Source organism: Lontra canadensis, unplaced genomic scaffold (genome assembly GCF_010015895.1).
Source record: "Lontra canadensis isolate GAN:19392208 unplaced genomic scaffold, GSC_riverotter_1.0 scaffold151, whole genome shotgun sequence".
NCBI classification, from domain to species: Eukaryota; Metazoa; Chordata; class Mammalia; order Carnivora; family Mustelidae; genus Lontra; species Lontra canadensis.
Window position 1 is genome coordinate 2,708,803 of NW_022631145.1, and position 17,079 is coordinate 2,725,881.

Here is a 17,079-nt window from a genome sequence, read left to right on the forward strand (position 1 = left end):
ATGGCTGAGGAATATTCCTTGTAAATATGGACCACAGCTTCTTTATCCATTCATCTGTTAAAGGACATCTCAGCTCCTTTCACAGTTTGGCAACCATGGCCTTTGCTGCTATGAACATTAGGGTGGATGTGCCTCTTCTTTTCACTACCTCTGTATCTTTGGGGTAAATACCCAGTAGTGCAGTTGCTGGGTCATAGGGTAGCTCTATTTTTAGCTTCTTGAGGAACCTCCATACCATTTTCCAGAGTGGCTGTACCCCAGCATGCATTTCCACCAACAGTGTAAGAGGGTTCCCCTTTCTCACCAACATTTATTGTTTCATGTTTTGTTAAATTTTGCCATTCTGACTGGTATAAGGTAGTATCTCATAGTGGTTTTGATTTGTATTTCCCTGATGGCTAGTGATAATGAGCTTTTGATTTAAAGTGAGAGATGTAGGACTCTTCCTATCACTCGAACATATACAGGCCACTGCAGGGTTATTAATTGGCCTCATTTCAACATTTTTTGTACCTCAGGGAACAGGGAGGCCTAAGGAGTGGGAAAGAGATGGGGAACGGCTGGTCAGTGGAGCAGTCAGAACACACACAGCGTTTATCAACTAAGTTCGCCATCTTACATGGGTGCAATTTGCGGTGCCCCAGAACAATTACAATAGTAACATCAGAGATCACGGGTCACATATCATCATAACAAATATAATAACAATGCAAATTTTGAAATATTGTGAGAATTACCCAAATGTGACACAGAGACACACAGTGGGCACACGCTTTTGGAAAAAATGGTACCAAGAGGCTTTCTTGGTGCAGGGCTGCCACAAACCTTCAATTTGTAATAAGTGCAGTATGTGTGAAGTGCAGTAAGGCGAATCATAGTAAAATAAGGTAAGGCTGTAGTCCATTGCCGGGTTGTCATGGTTTATTTATCTATGTACCTGCCGAAGGACATCTTGGTGGCTTTCAAGTTTTGGCAACTATGAATAAAGTTGCTATAAACCTCCATGTGAAGGTTTTTTTGAGGATATCAGTTTTCAACTCATTTGGATAAATACCAAGCAGCATGATTGCTAGATAGTATAGTATGTTTAGTCGGTTTTTTTTTTAAAGATTTATTTATTTATTTGACAGAGAGAGAGAAAGAGAATCACAAGTAGGCAGAGAGGCAGGCAGAGGAGGAGGGGGGGAAGAAGGCTCCCCGCTGATTGAGAGCCTGATGCGGGGCTCAATCCCAGGACCCTAGGATCATGACCTGAGCCGAAGGCAGAGGCCCAACCCACTGAGCCACTCAGGCACCCCAGTTGGGTTTTTTTTTTTAAACCACTTTATTGAGGTATGATTGACAAACAGCTGTATATAGTTGATGCATACAAACTGATGAGTTTTTAGATAAGTACACACCCATGGAACTGTCACCACAATTCATGTTATGAAAATATCCACCACCTCCAAAAGTTTCCCCCACCTTATTTATTTATGTGTTAGAAGAACACTCCCTATAAGATCTACCCTCTTAGCAGGATGTTAAGTATACAATACAGGATTGTTAATTATAGACTCTATGCTGCCCAGTAGACCTCTAGGATTTATTTATCTTGTATAACTAAAACTTTGTAACCTTTAATTAATACCCCTCCATTTCCCCCTCCTCCTAACCCCAGCAACCACCATTCCACTCTCTGCTGCTGTGAGTCTGACTAAGTGGTACCATGCAGTATGTGTCCTCCTGTGTCAGTTATATTTCACTTAGCATAATGTCCTCTATATTGTTGCAACTGGCAAGGTTTCCTCCTTTTTAGGGGTGAATAATATTCGATTGTGTGTATGTTTCACCCTTTCTTTATCCATTTCTCCATCAATAAACATTTAAGCTGCTTAGCTATATGTCTTAGCTATTGTGAATAACACACTGCAATGAACACGGGAGTGCAGGTATTTCTTCAAAATCCTGATTTCAATTCCTTTGGATATATACCCAGAAGTAAGATTGCTGAATCATAGGATAATTCTATTTTTGGTTTTTTGAGGAACCTCCATACTGTTTTCCAAGTGTCTGTACTAATTTACATTCCCATCAACAGTGTAGAATATGTTTATTGTAACAAGAAATTTCCAAACTGTTTTTGCAAAGTGACTGTACCATTTTGCATCCCTACCAGCAATGAATGAGAGTTCCTATTGCTCTGCATCCTCACCAGCATTTGCCGTTGTCAGTGCTTTGAATTTTGGTCTTTCTAGAAGGCATGCAGTGGCTTTTCATTTTTATTTTAATTTGCAAATTTTTAGTGATGTATGATGCTTAGCATCTTTTCATATGCCCATTTGCCAACTATATATCCTTCTTGGTGAGGTATCTGTTTATATATTTTGCTCATTTTTTTTTTTGATTGGGTTGTTGGTTTCCTTCTTGTTGACTTTTAAGTGTTCTTTGTTTATTTTGGCTAACAGCCTTCATCAGATACGTCCTTTGCAAACATTTTCTCCCAGTCTGTGACTTATCTTCTTATTCTTTTGATGATTTTTTGCAGGGCAGAAGCTTTAATTATAATGATGTCTAGCTTATCAAGTATTTCTTTCATGGATCCCCATCACTTTTTATATCACATCTAGAGGAGGTGATATTCTTGGCCTGAGGATCTAGTCACCCGTCAGCAGAAGGTGGGGCAGGCACCACAACCCTGTGTAGTGTCCAAATGAGGACCCTAAATGGATACTTAGGACTTAGCAAGCCTGATACAGAGAGGTCCCCACAGACCTATAAGCACTGAATGCCTCCTGGTAAGGGTGGTGGGCTAAGGTGCCTTACTCACTTCTTTCTCATGGGTCCCAGGGAGCCTTATGGTATCAATTTTAGCATAGCAGAGACAAAGGGTTCGATGCCTTGTCAAAAGTTATTATGGCGCATCTGGGTGGCTCAGCCATTAAGCATCTGCATTCTGCTCAGGTCATGATCTCAGGGTGCTGGGATGGAGCCCTGGGTTGGGCTCTCTGCACAGCAGGGAGGCTGCTTTTCTCTCTTTTCCACTTCCCCTGCTTGTGTTCTCTCTCTCTCTCTCTCTCTATCAAATAAATAGATAAAATCTTTAAAAAAGTTATTATGATAATTTGGAAGCTAAACATAGAGGACCACTTGCCACATTAGACAACATGTGGCCTCACTGCTAGCCATGCATCACACTAGTCAGTAAAAGGCAGGGCTAGTGGCCTATAGCCTAAGGCTCACTCTTTCTCCAGTAGCTTCTCAGAACAGGCTGACTGGGAGAACAAGGGCCTTGTAGGTTCCTAGGGAGTATCCTCAAGAAAACCTGCAGAGGTTAAAGCCAAGGTGGAATGTTCCTGCTGTAGGTTTACACACCATCCCATTGTCCCTCCTCTAGGTGCCCTTATTACCTACTGTCCAGCCTGCAGTTCACGACCATGGAGTCATCATTCCTCAGTATCTGAAGAGTAAACTCAACAACACGAAAAATGCCACTAGGCCTGAGGTAAGACCCAGGAACTTGAGGGGGCTTAGGCCACTGCAGCAGAGTCCCCCCTCTCCTCCTCTATTTTGGGGCTGTTCCATCAGATTGCCTTATTGCTAGCATTGCTAAGAGCCTCAGAGATCCCCACCCACTATCACTACTTCTGTAGCTATTTCATGCATGGGGTCTGAACAAGGTGTCAGGAGCCAGGATGAGAAAGTGCAAGTTGCTCTGAAGTCCCAACCCCCACTCAGAGCTCACCAAAACATGCCCTAACCAGGGCGATGAGCATGTCAGCGCACTTCTCACTGGAGAAGCGTGTAGTGAGGGCGGCCGTTACGCAGGCAGCACTTCTGACAGGTGGTCAACAAAAGGTACAGGGAGCACTTGCCTGAGATCCTCAGGAGGATCTCTGAGCACATGGAGCTGGTCTTTGGCCTGGAATTAAGGGAAGTCAAGCCCTGCGGTCACTCCAATATCCTGGTCAGCAGCCTAGACCTCACCACGGATGGCAGAGTGAGCAGTGCCTGGGGCTTTCCTAGGAATGGGCTTCTCATGCCTCTCCTGGGTGTGATCTTGAATGGCAACCACATCTCTGAGGAGTACGTCTGGGAGTTCCTAAATGTGTTTGGGAATCTGTGTTGAGATGAGGCAGTTAATCTTTGGAGAGCCCAGGAAACTTATCACTGAAGATTTGGAGCAAGAAACATACCTGGAGTACCAGCAGGTGACCAACAGTGATCCTCCATGCTACGACTTCCTGTGGGGCCTGAGAGCCCACGCCGAGACTGGCAAGATGAGAGTCCTGGAGTTTTTGCTAAGGCCATGGCTTTCCCGCGCCATTATGAAGAGGTTCTGTGAGATGAGGAGAGAGCCTGAGGCAGAGCTGTAACCTCTACACCTCTGCACCTACCCAGGCCACCTACCCAGTCCAGCCACTCTTCTCCTCCCTAGAGTGGGCTGAAGAAGATTCTTTGCTTTGTCATTAACCAAGGCAGTCAGTTGGCTAACTAGTGGAGGGCCCAGGTGGGGTTCATAGAAACACAATGTGTAACATATTTGTGTTCCTATACAACATATAAATTGGAGATGTATCTTTTCTTCCTATTTTAAATGACTTTCCTTTCAATTAAAGGTTTAGTTAACTTCAGAATCCAAGTTGATGAATGACATGGGTCATACATTTCTTGGAGAAACATTTCTTCAAGTTGAAAAATAAGAATCTTAGTATTTTGTAAAACCCGTTGGAACCCTTGAATCATTTCTTGTCACTCAGAACAAGGTAATGTTTAATTTAATATTCTTTAATTGCCCAAATATTAATTTAGCACCTGCTCTTTGGAAGGCTCCTGACTAGTACTGGAGATGATAAGAAAAATAGGCCCAACCCCTGCCTACAAAACTGTGGAGCCTAAGAGCAGCTCTCATATAATGTAGGTGGTGAGATACTCCCCAAGATAGAAAGGACTAGTAAAAATAGGGAGTAAAAAGGAGGGAAGGGGACTCCAGATGTATTCTAGTGTAAAATGCCTGAGGCAAGGCAGTTTGAGCCTTTGGGCAGCTGAAAGCCCTGCAATGGGAAGTAATTTTTTAAAAAAATCTTATTTGTTTATCAGAGAGAGAGAGAGAGAGAGAACACAAACAGGGGAGTAGCAGGCAGAAGGAGAAGCAGGCTCCCTGCTGAGCAAGGATCCTAATGCAGGACTCACTCTGGGGACCCTGGGATCATGACCTGAGCCAAAGGCAGACATTCCACTGACTGAGCCACACAGGCGCCCATGATTGGAAATAATTTTAAGTTAGCTGTATAGTGGGCTAAAGTGGCCGTGGCACTGGTGAGCCAGGTGGTGGGTCTCTGAGTTGAGAGATTTGAGTCTGGAATGGAAAACTACCTTTAACAGTTACTTTGGGATTGTGAGTAAATCAGAGAGTATCTCCACCCAGGGCATGGGTGGAATGTGTCCTATGGTTCTGTCCCCAGTGCAGGTGAACACAGAGCACAAACTAGGTGTTTTATGCGAGTCATCTCCAGGGACTTTCAGAGACATAAGGGTGGGACTGTTTGAGGCTGGAAACTCAGAAGCCACTGGGCAGGTACTCTCTCCTGTAAGTTGGGGAATCAGAACCCATTTTATTAAAAGAGCATTCAAATTCAGTGTTACTGTTTTTGTTCTGTTTTGTTTTTTATTTGGCTTCTAATTCTGCAAACTAAGGGAGGTATAGATTTTAGATGACGGTGAAATTAATGAAGATGGGGTACTTCTTTGGATTAAAAGGCAGCTGAGAGGAAAGATTTAGTCTTTGACTCCAATTCTAGAAGATTTGAGTTGCATTCAGGTAGAAAAAACTCCCCCACGCTCAAAATATGATTTATGGGGGGGTGGTAATTTACTTTAGTGTTTCTGTAAGAAGCACTTTGGACTGATTTGGTGTTCCAGGTCTTAGAGTGGCATATATTCTCTGATATCTTCTATATTAAAACGAATATTCCATCAGGGTGGGTGGTATCCTCTGGGGTCAAAATAATCATAACCATTGTAATAACAGGCATTGTGTAAAGTCTCAGTGCATTCCAGGCATCTTTCCAGGAGCTTTATGTACATTAACCATGGTCTACCAGGCCCTGCAAGACAGGATTTAACAAACCCACTTCTCAGATGCAGAGCCTGAGGCCCACAGAACTTGCTAATGCACCCAGTTCATAGAGCTAATAAGTGATAGAGCTAGGCATAGACACTTGTTCTGTCCAGACCTCACACTTTTCCATTCCTCCCAGCCGGAGGCTGACCATGGATCACTTAATTCACTTTCTTCTATCACCCCAGAATGTATCTCAAGAGATAAAAAGGAGGACTACATGACCAAAACATTGGATTGGCATACATAATAAGTGCAATAAGAATACCAAAATAAATATGAATAAAGGAGAGAATGAGACAGTGACAATATGATTATCTCCATGTATAAAATCAGCTATCCTCCAAAGATCAGGGGCTCACAAAATCATCTGGCTCCATCCTTCTCTGTAAAAAGTAAATCTTTTAGAGCTACCCTAAGTGAAGAGATGAAATAGATCAGCTTTTTTTCTTTTCCTCAGACACCACACCTGTCTTGGGCTCCCTGATGTATGCTGCATTTTCCTAATCTTATATCACTCTTGGCACATGGACTCATTTTCGGCAAGACTTGCAGTAGAGAAACTGGTGGAGTGTTTGCAGGTACATGTTGTTTCCCAGGAAGCCTTTAATAAAGAGACAGGCCAAGATGAGGACCCCTGTGAATGAATACTGAGAAGACAACTACCCCAACATATTGGGGTCATCAAAAGACCTAAGGATGGTGACCTTAGCTCAGTAAAAGGAAACCCATGCTGTGAAAGATATGGTGAAGACCATGAGTGAGAAATGATGGAAGGACCCAGCCAGAAGAGCGAGGTCCTATAGCATCACATCCCTGCTGTCTGTTCTTGGAGGCACCCAAGGACCATGATCAGATGAGGCTCACCCTCATTTCCAACTTAGAATTCTCAGGAAAGGAGGACCTATAGGTAAGATGAGCAGCTACGGGAAAGCACAGAGAAGGTACAGGATCAGTCATCTATCAAGATGAAGACCTAAAAGCAGCACCCACAGCATAAAAGGAGACCCCGCAACATCTCCACTGCCGTCGTGCCTGGAAAGCCCTGAGCGGAGATGTCAGGCTGATTTCAGCCTGGAAAGTCTCAGGAAGGTGAGGGTCTCCGTTTAATGAAAGCTGCCTCAGTTTTGCAGAGGGAGGGACCTGGGCCCTAACAAGAATTCATGTGAAGGCTAAGAGTGTTATGAGAGGACCCCAAAGCAAAGGAGGCTAAATGGAATCCTGTATCATTCTTAGCCCTGCGGGACCCAGAAGAGCTCTAACCGAGGAGTCCGCTTATTCTGCCTGATGAGTCTCAAGGAAGGAACGGCCTTATCTAACAGGACGGGTCCCAGCTCTGCAGAGGAAGAAGTCTTGGCCATAGCTGGAGTCAAAGTGTGGACCCTCAATGCAAATGTATCTCCCCTTAAAGAGGAAGGCTCACAGAGTGTGTGCCCCCCCCAGCCCCCAATCAGGTTTGTGCGGCCCAGAAAGGAGTAGCCCTGAAGGAGCGAGGGGGCGGCAGGACCAGAGATTCCCCTCTAGGGACTCAGGAGGGTGGGGGCCCGGGGGCTGGTGAGGCTGGGCCACCAGAGGGAGGAGCCACAAACACTGGGGTCCCACAGAGCCCCGCCCCTGCTTATAGCCCTCGGAGACCCCGGTGTCCCCGCCCCCGGATGCGGATAACCCGATTTCCGTTCTGGGCGGGACCTCGACCACTGGGCGCGGCGTTTATTTCGGCGGCGGCTGGTTTCCCGGGACTGTTCTAAAGTTAAGGTGAGAACCCTGAGTGGGAACTGGAGAGGCTACTCCCCCGCCACAAGGAAGTTTGGCCCCCTAACCTGCCCTTTTGGTCCGGCTCTGGGAGGTCCCAGCGGACTGGCCGGCCGAGCAATCCCGTTGTCCTCATTGCCACCCAGGCTGCTTCAGGGAGGCGAGGGCCTTTGTCTAAAGAGGGCCGCCCCACTCCTGCTGGCGGTCCTGGGATGTCCTGGAGTAATTCGGGCTGATGTAACCCTTCATTTTTGTCTAGGGGGTGATTCAGGTAGAGAAAGACCTATATCTAAAGGAGGCAGCCCCATGGATCGAGCGATAAGTTCTGACCCCACAGTAAAGGTAGAACTGTCAGTGCTGGTAAGGACCCCTTTCCTCAGAATAGGGAGCTGTGCAGAACAGTACCTGGCTCCCGTATCAGGGAGCCCTCCAGTGAGGTACTCAGATGTGCAGCACAGTGACTTCTTTTCTAGCTACTCTGGGAGGTGAAACCTTTGCTTTAAGGCTGTAGACTCAGGTAAATGGAGGAATACCAAATTCTACCTGGAATCAAGTTCAAAGTCCTGAATGAGGTCTGAGGGAGCCACTGCCTCCAGAACAGTGGGGTTGAAGGGTCTCGCCCCTGCTGTTAGCAGGCATAGGCCCCAGTCAGCTCACTCTAGCTGTCAACTCAGGCCCTAGAAATGTGAGTCCCTTTGTCTAAGGGTCATGGCCTCAGATCAGCAGAGGGCAGAGCCCCAGGAAGGGTTTGGAGTCAAGTTGAAGATCCTGAGTAAGGAAATGGGACACCACTTAATACCCAATTGAAAGAGTAGCCGGAGGCACCTGGGGGCTCAGTCGGTTAAGTGTCTGTCTTCCGCTCAGGTCTTAATCCCAGTGTTCTGGGATTGAGCCCCAAATCAGGTTTCCTGCTGAGTGGAGAGTCTGCTTCTACTTTTCTCTCTCTGCCTTTTCCCCCAACTCGTGTTCTCACTCTGCTCTCCCTCTCTCTCAAATAAATAAACTTTAAAAACAAAATAAAAAGAAAGAGCAGCCCATGATCCCAACCCCGCTGTTAGTCCTGGGAGTCCTAGGATTACTGTGACTTCCTCCACTGGGTTCTCAGGACACCTGGCTGAACAAGAGCAACAGCATTGTTGGGTCCTAGAACCGTGCTCTCATGGAAATCTACAAAGGTGGCTCCTTAAAAGCCAAGGTGCTCTCTCCCTGCTGAGGTGCTCACACTCTCATCTTCTCTGCTCCAGGTGCCAACATCTCCTGCCTTCCAGCTCACTCTTGTGCCTGCTGTCCCTGACCCAGTCATGCCTCGGGGCCAGAAGAGTAAGCTCCGTGCTCGTGAGAAACGCCGCCAGGCCCGAGGTGAGCCACAGAGCCTTGAGGGTACTCAGGCCACTGCAGCAAATGTTGAAGAGTCCTCCGACTCTCCTGTTTCTGGGGATACTCTCCCGAGTTCCCCTGCTGCTAGCACTTCCCAGGAGCCTCGGGGATCCCCAGCGACTAGCTCTGCTACTGCAGGTGTTTCACACCCAAGATCTAATGCAGGTGCCAAGAGCCAAGCTGAGAAACAGAAAAATTCCTCTCAGGCCTCAACTTCCCCTGAGAGTGCTCGCAAAGATCTTCTAACCAGGAAGGTAGGGATGTTGATGCAGTTCCTGCTAGAAAAGTATACAATGAGGGCACCCATTTTGAAGTCAGACATGCTGAAGATCATCCACAAAAGGTACAGGGAGCACTTCCCTGAGATCCTCAGGAAAGCCTCGGAGCACATGGAGCTGGTCTTTGGCCTGGAATTAAAGGAAGTCAAGCCAGGCCGTCATTCCTATATCCTGGTCAGCAGCCTAGACCTCACCACCGATGGCAGTGTGAGCAGTGCCTGGGGCTTTCCTAAGAATGGGCTTCTCATGCCTCTTCTGAGTGTGATCTTCTTGAGTGGCAACCGAGCCTCTGAGGAGGATATCTGGGAATTCCTGAATATTTTGGGCATCTATGATGGCAGGAAGCATTCAGTCTTTGGGGACCCCAGGAAGCTCATCACCCAAGATTTGGTGCAGCAAAAGTATCTGGAGTACCGCCAGGTACCCGGTAGTGATCCTCCACGCTTCGAGTTCCTGTGGGGCCCGAGAGCCCACGCCGAGACCAGCAAGATGAGAGTCCTGGAGTTTTTGGCCAAGGTCCATGATACCGTCCCCAGCGCCTTCCCATTCCATTACGAAGAGGCTCTGCGAGATGAGGAAGAGCGAGCCCGAGCCAGAGCCACAGCTGCGGCTGCCTCTACTACCCAGGCCAATGCACGTTCCCAGGCAAAGTCCGGCCTCTCCTCTCCTCCCTAGAGAGGGCTGAGGCAGATTCTTTGCTTTGTAGTTGTTGAGAGCTGCCACCTTTTAAGTAGTGAGAGGCTAAGGTGGGGTTGGAGAGGCCATAATATGTATCTTTTTTGTTTTCCTATCGTATATTGGTAGCTTACAAATGTTCCTTTCAGGAAGAATGTTTATTTGGATTTAGAATCCAACTTTATAAATGACATAGATCACACATTGCTGTTTATCAGATTTAAGAGTAAGAGTTTTGGTGTTGTATAATGAAGCTAGAAAATCCTTACATCTTCTTCGGGTTCTACAACAACACAATATGGCTTTGGAATGGGGATTTTCTTAAGAGTAAGAGTTTTGGTGTTGTGTAATAAAACTTGAAAATCCTTGCTTCTTCTTTGGGTTCCAGAACAAGATAATATGGCTTGTAATGTGGATTTTTCTTGCAAATATGAAAGAACTAGCAAAAATATAGCTGTAGTTTTAAAATAGAAACAAAGTAAAATGTAGTTAAATATTGGTTTGCTCTATTCACTTTTGACTTTCTCTTTGTAAAATTCAAGGATATATACCTGAATGTCCTTGACTTATTCAAGAATGCAGATAAAATTAAATAGTAATAAATTACATTCTTTGCTCCATGGTCCATTTATTCTTATCATTAATTGAGGATCTGGTCTTTGGAACGTTGTATGTTAGCAGTGATGATGCTAGGGATAAAGAAGACCCTGCACGTAGAGTGTAAGAAAAGTTTTTATATAAGAATGATGGTGTGATGAACTCCAACATGTAAGACAAATTTGAAAAAAAAAAGCAATGAGAGGGGCGCCTGGGTGGCTCAGTGGGTTAGGGCCTCTGCCTTTGGCTCAGGTTGTGGTCCCAGGGTCCTGGGATCGAGCCCTTCAGCGGGAAGCCTGCTTCCTCCTCTCTCTCTGTCTGCCTCTCTGCCTACTTGGGATCTCTGTCTGTCAAATAAATAAATTAAATCTTTAAAAAAATAAAGCAGTGAGGAAGAGGGGCAAGTGAGAACAGTGATGTATAAATTCTCTGAAGCAGGACACTTGGGGGTTCTTCTCAGTGGCATAGCTGCCATTCAAGAAGATAGCACTGCAGTCTCTGACATCTCCTGGGTTAAAAAAAATTCTGAAAGATGAGGGTAGTTTCTTCTGGTGTGAAAAAAAGCATAATAATAACTACCATTTATTAAAGACCCAATATTTGCCAGTCACTGTGCCAGGTTCTTCACATATATTATATATGTTCCAACAGCCCTACAGGACAGGGCTTCTCCAACCTACTTGGCAGGTGAAGAACTTGAAATATTCTCAAGTTCACATAGTTTGTGGAGTGGCAGAACCAGGGGTAAAGCCTGGTCTGATTCCTCTGGAGCCCACGCTGTTGCACTCCTCGCAGCCTGAGGCCAACCTTCTGTCTCTTAATTACTTTCTCTTCTCACTATTCCATGATGGCTTTGAGGCAATGAAAGAAGGACCCTGTGGCCGAAGTACTAAAAGCAAGTTTAAAGAAGGAAGGTGCAAATTAAAATCAAACACAGTTTGGGGGTTGTTCATGGGGTTCATTTTCCTAGGATCCTCCTGCCCCTCACCGCAGGGTCCCTTGAGAGCTGGCTCTGCCCTGGTCTCAGCACTTGTGTGGAGTCCCCAGTCCCGGCACTTTCCTGCATGACAGCTCCCTCCACTGGGACTTCCCTACTGGGCCTTTGTGTCCAAACTAGGATCTGACCTGCTGGCCAGCTCTCCTCTGTGTCCTCCTCTGGAGGCTGCACCTGATTCTGGTGGAAGAGACAGCTGCTGTCCCCTGCCCTCCCCTGACTCAGATCATTCCAACTCCCTACAGCTCCCATCTCTCCCCCTGGCCTCCCTCAGACTGCAACTGACCCTGACAGTGAGATTTAGACACCTCCTTATCTCCCGTATGTGCTTCCGCTTCACTCAAAGTGTATGTGTGTGTGTGTCTTGCCAAATCAGCTATTATGTAAACTCTGATTTGGCATGAAATCTACAGGGCCTTTGTTTATAACTCTGAGGCTGGAGAGGACTTTTTTAGGAAACAACCTGATATTTGCAGTAGGGTTTTGATGGAGTATCTTACTTGAATGTGGCCATGGAATCCACACATTGATGAGTGAGGTTAACTAACTAAGAACCAAATCTCCCTCCTAGGTGGTAGATGAGGAAGGACCGAGGAAATCACTGTGTAAGTAAATGTTTACTGAGGGTGAATTTTTAAAACCCATCTTGGAGTCCTTAGCAGACATGCTGACTTTCAATAAAAAGGAAAAAGAATTCACCATTCTTCCAGGGAATCTTGTCTGTATCTGTCTCAGGGAAATGCTGTTTTCACAGTATGCTTAATGGCACCTGTTCCGGTGTTCAGACAAGCTCAGTCACGAGTCATGTGGTGGTTAGTCATGATTTTGATCATGCATCAAAAGGTAGGAGAAAATTCTCAGCCTACTGAAATTATATAGGTTATTATAAATGGCTATGCTGAAGGATGCTATTGAGGGACAAGGGGTGAGCCCTCCCTGCTAAGATTTATAGGGAAGATTTACAGGGTGCTCTTAATTGAGCACCTACAATTTGGTAGGAGTGATTCCATTCCCAGTCCACTTATAGTTAGGAAGGGTCATTTGACTAACCCCTACCACGGATGTATGAGTAGAAGCATGTTTGTCCCCTCCAGGCCAACGCACAAGACAGCTAGTATGCTACTTCCATGCTCTCTCTTCTATTCAGCAGCAAACATGGGGAGCCCATGTGATGATGGAGACAGCCTGGATCCCTGGTCACCTGACAGCAGTGAGTCTCTGCCAATCTTCATCAGGTTTTATGTACGGAAGAAAGTTCTTGCATTAAGCCACTCAATTTTCAGGTTTTCTCTGTTGTATCAAGTAGCAGTAACTTTATCTGAGTAAAACACAACTGTTTTTTCTTTCCTTAGGCTCATTTAAACATTTGTCATGAGACCAAACTTCGTCATTAGACAAAGCTATTAGTGGTGTATATATTCTTGTTATACAAAGTTCTAACACAGGTCAATCATAGTCTGCCTCCCCTCCCCATAACATTTCTCCAAATTTCAACCCCATTTTCAAAAGTAACCACAACAAACAGTCTGCTGTGTGTCATTTTAAAGCTGATTTGAGGCTTTTTCGTGTATAGATGTGCTGTAAAAATATAGAGTTTTTAGGCATACATAGGCAACAATATGCATATTGTTCTCTAACTTACTCTTATAACTTAAGTAAATACAGGATCTTTCCATGACAGCTCATATAAGACCTGCCTCACTTTCTAAAACTGCTATATCACTATTAGAAAAGGTCCCAGCCATCCCTCTCTCTGGTCCTGGCAACCGACAGCGTGAAGCAAAACCACCTTAGCCAGCCTGTAGATCTACGGGAACAAAGGGCTGCTATGTTAAGATGCTGAGTTTGCAGCTGTTCATCAAGCACAAGAAGGTTACTAATCAGTACATGTAAGGTGAGCGGTGGTTATAAGCCATTCATATTTGAATTTTTTTTACCTTCTTTGTTTTCTATATTTTCTATACGTAGTACATATTATTCTTAAAAATACTATAGAAGGTTAAGAAAAACTTTAAAAGGCACAAGAAATTCTAATTATAGATGTTAGGGAAACCTTTAAAATGGGAAAAATAATTTATGAAGTAAGAGTTAAGTGACAATTTCACCTATAAAATACCAAAAAAATTGCATTACTCATAGACAGTTCTCTCTCAAGATGGCAGATTAACAAAGAGAAAATTTATATCAGAGGATAAAGTCCCAATAGTTCATGGCTTCCTGCATAGTTCACGGAGCATATTTATCTCATACCATCTAGAAAGGCAATATACAGTATGTAGGAGCATGGGGTTCTAGAGCTAGATAGCTGGTGTTTGAATCCTACCATTTACTAGCTGTGTGATCTTAGATAAATTACTTAACCACTCTGTGCTGGTTTTCCTACCTATAAAATTGGGATGATAATTGCATCTCAGTATTTTGAGGATTAAATGTAAGGCATTCAGAACAGAGCCCACAGATTCATAAACATATATATATATACATATATATATATATATATATATATATGTATATATATATATATATATACACACACACACACTATTATTTTATTATTTTATTATCAAAGCATTTTGCTGAGTTTTCATTTTGTATGTTGAGGAGTTAATTAACCTTTACTACAGTGAGAATATGAACCCTATAGATAACCTTAACACTTAAAAACCAACATGTAGGAGTATAACCCCTGAGAAGTATCTGTCATATCTGGAGTCCCTAAAACACTATACAAGTAGTCTCATTAATACTGTCAATAAAAATAATGACATAATGTTTATGTACTAGCTGTGGTTATCAGAAAAATTTACTAACTTTAGTATTTCATTTGGTTCATTTCAGTTGGTTAAGTATCTGCCTTTGCCTCAGGTCAGGATCTCAGGGTCCTAGGATTGAGTCCTGCATTGGGCTCCCTGCTCAGTGGAGAGGCTGCTTCTCTCTTTCCCTCTGCTCCTCTCCCCCAACTCATTCTCTCTCTCTCAAATAAATAAAATCTTTAAAAAAAAAGAGATAAATGAGGTGCATTCAATAGATAGATCTTTTCTTTTCTGTCATTAATAAATAGTTAAGAAGAACTGAGGAACTTGGCTTTCACCGCATCTTGGACTAAGTAAGACTTAAGGAGAGTTTAGTATCCAAGGATACTTCTGAATGTGGTTTTATATATATATATATATATATATATATAAATCTGAGAAGGTTTTGGTGATCTCTTTTGAGAGTAATACGGAAGAAGGACTGGAACACATTGGAGTGCTACATACTCAGAGCCTCGTTTTCATGGATATATTATATTTTAAGTGATTTTTAAACTTAATTTTTCCAAGCTGGAACATTTTATTTATTTATTTATTTATTTATTTATTTATTCTTTTTTATTTCTTTTCAGCATAACAGAATTCATTGTTTTTGCACCACACCCAGTGCTCCATGCAATACATGCCCTCCTTAATACCCACCACCTGGCTCCCCCAACCTCCCTCCCCCCGCCCCTTCAAAACCCTCAGGTATTTTATTTTTTTAAAGATTTTATTTATTTATTTGACAGAGATCACAAGTAGGCAGAGAGACAGGCAGAGGGAGAGAGGAGGAAGCAGGCTCCCCTCAACAGAGAGCCCGATGCAGGGCTCGATCCCAGGACCCTGGGATCATGGCCTGAGCCAAAGGCAGATGCTTTAACCCACTGAGCCACCCAGGTGCCCCAAGCTGGAACATTTTAATTATTAGCCTCATAGGATGTTTCATTTTTATTTATACAAATATTTGGAATCTATGATTAGATGTGTATATTTGAGTTAGTTGGACTTCCATTATTATGCATCAATGTACTTTTGGAATTTGGCATTCTCCTTTTACAAATCAAATGCATATATACCTGGCACAGCTTCCTACTTGACTCTACGATTGTGTCTTATGTAAAATGACATTTAGTTTGTTTCTCCTTGGTTAGAATAAATAAGATAAGTCGTATTTATGTCCTGAAATAATATGTATTTTTTGCCTAGCCATATTGTAGGTTAAATAGGCTGTAGGATCTGGCCTAGGAAACTCATCATCCTTTGTTATTTCTTTCTAGTCAGGAAAGGGCAGCCAGAATTCTAAACAATCAACTTTAGAACTAAATACATAGGATAAAAGTTGTTTAGAAATTGAGATCTCTTGCACATAGGGAAAAGTATTAAGACTTCTCTTCTTGCAAAACAAATGGAAAACTCAGGCAAAGACAACCCAATCATGATTTGTATCATCTCAAGACTTCGAGTCAAACTACGAGTATAATATATTATTATTGTGTATGTGTGTGTTGTGACATCAATTTCCAGTTCAAGTTAACTCTACTGACTTTATTAATCTGAAAAACACATTTGTTAGCCAAATCCAAAAGACATTGCAGAATCTCTGTCAGACTATTATAACTGTAACCCCTAAATTGTTTGGACTTACTGGCTCAATAATTCCACATCTGGAAATCAGTGGAAAGTTCTCTTTTTCTGGAACTCTAGAACAGAGTGGATGACACTATTGTAACTGTTCTCTCCTCTGCCAAATGTGCTACTGTGTTGGCTTTTGTATTAGTCATGATAGGCTAGGCTATGTTAGAGGGTCCAATTAATCCTGAAATCTCAGTGTGATACAATAGAGGTATTATTTTTCGAGGACACTACATGTTCGGTGGGTATGGGGGAGAGAAGCCAATTAAGGGTTGTTCTAGGACTTGCCTACTCCCTGAGGCAGGGGAGAGTGGTCAGAAATTCTCTAAGGGGATTTTCTCTGATTCAGGAAACATTACTTCTGTTCCTATTCCATCACCTAAAACTAGTCATATGTCCTTGATTAGCCTCAAGGGGGTCTGAAAAATGGAGCATTCCATGTGCTTAAGGAGAAATACAGAATTGGATTTGGTGAGCATAGCATTATCTCCACTAGAGCTTTCAAGACACCACCCCATCCTGGTTCTTTTTCTACCTCTCAGACTTTTATTCCTCCATCTTCTCCATGGACTTCTTCTCCACATCACCCTTTACACATTGATGTTCCTCAAGTTACCATTTCCAGTCCACTATTTTTTCTCTCCGTAACTGTCCCCAGGTAATTTCATTTACTCTGTCAATTCTAACTACCAGTTATGTGATATGCTAACTTCCATATCTATTATCCCAAGCTCTGACCTACCCACAAAACTTTAAACATAGATCTATGATTGGTTCATAGATACCTCAAATTCAGTGTGGCAAAACCTAAACTCATTGTTTTCTCCCAAAACTCCTCCACCTCCTCCTATAATCTTTGTCCCAGACAGTGGTAGCGCC

At 43.7% G+C, this 17,079-nt stretch overlaps 1 protein-coding gene and 1 pseudogene across 1 annotated transcript; both read left to right on the forward strand.

Moving 5' to 3' along the window:
• The first annotated feature begins 3,467 nt into the window (after window positions 1-3,467).
• LOC116859238 lies at window positions 3,468-7,848 on the forward strand (annotated as a pseudogene).
• Window positions 7,840-10,512, forward strand: LOC116859222 (melanoma-associated antigen B4-like). The gene is made up of 2 exons (XM_032844344.1): window positions 7,840-7,855; window positions 9,097-10,512. Exon 2 carries the CDS (start codon window positions 9,154-9,156, stop codon window positions 10,180-10,182), a length of 1,029 nt encoding a protein of 342 aa, XP_032700235.1. The 5' UTR covers window positions 7,840-7,855; window positions 9,097-9,153; the 3' UTR covers window positions 10,183-10,512.
• Window positions 10,513-17,079: the final 6,567 nt, after the last annotated feature.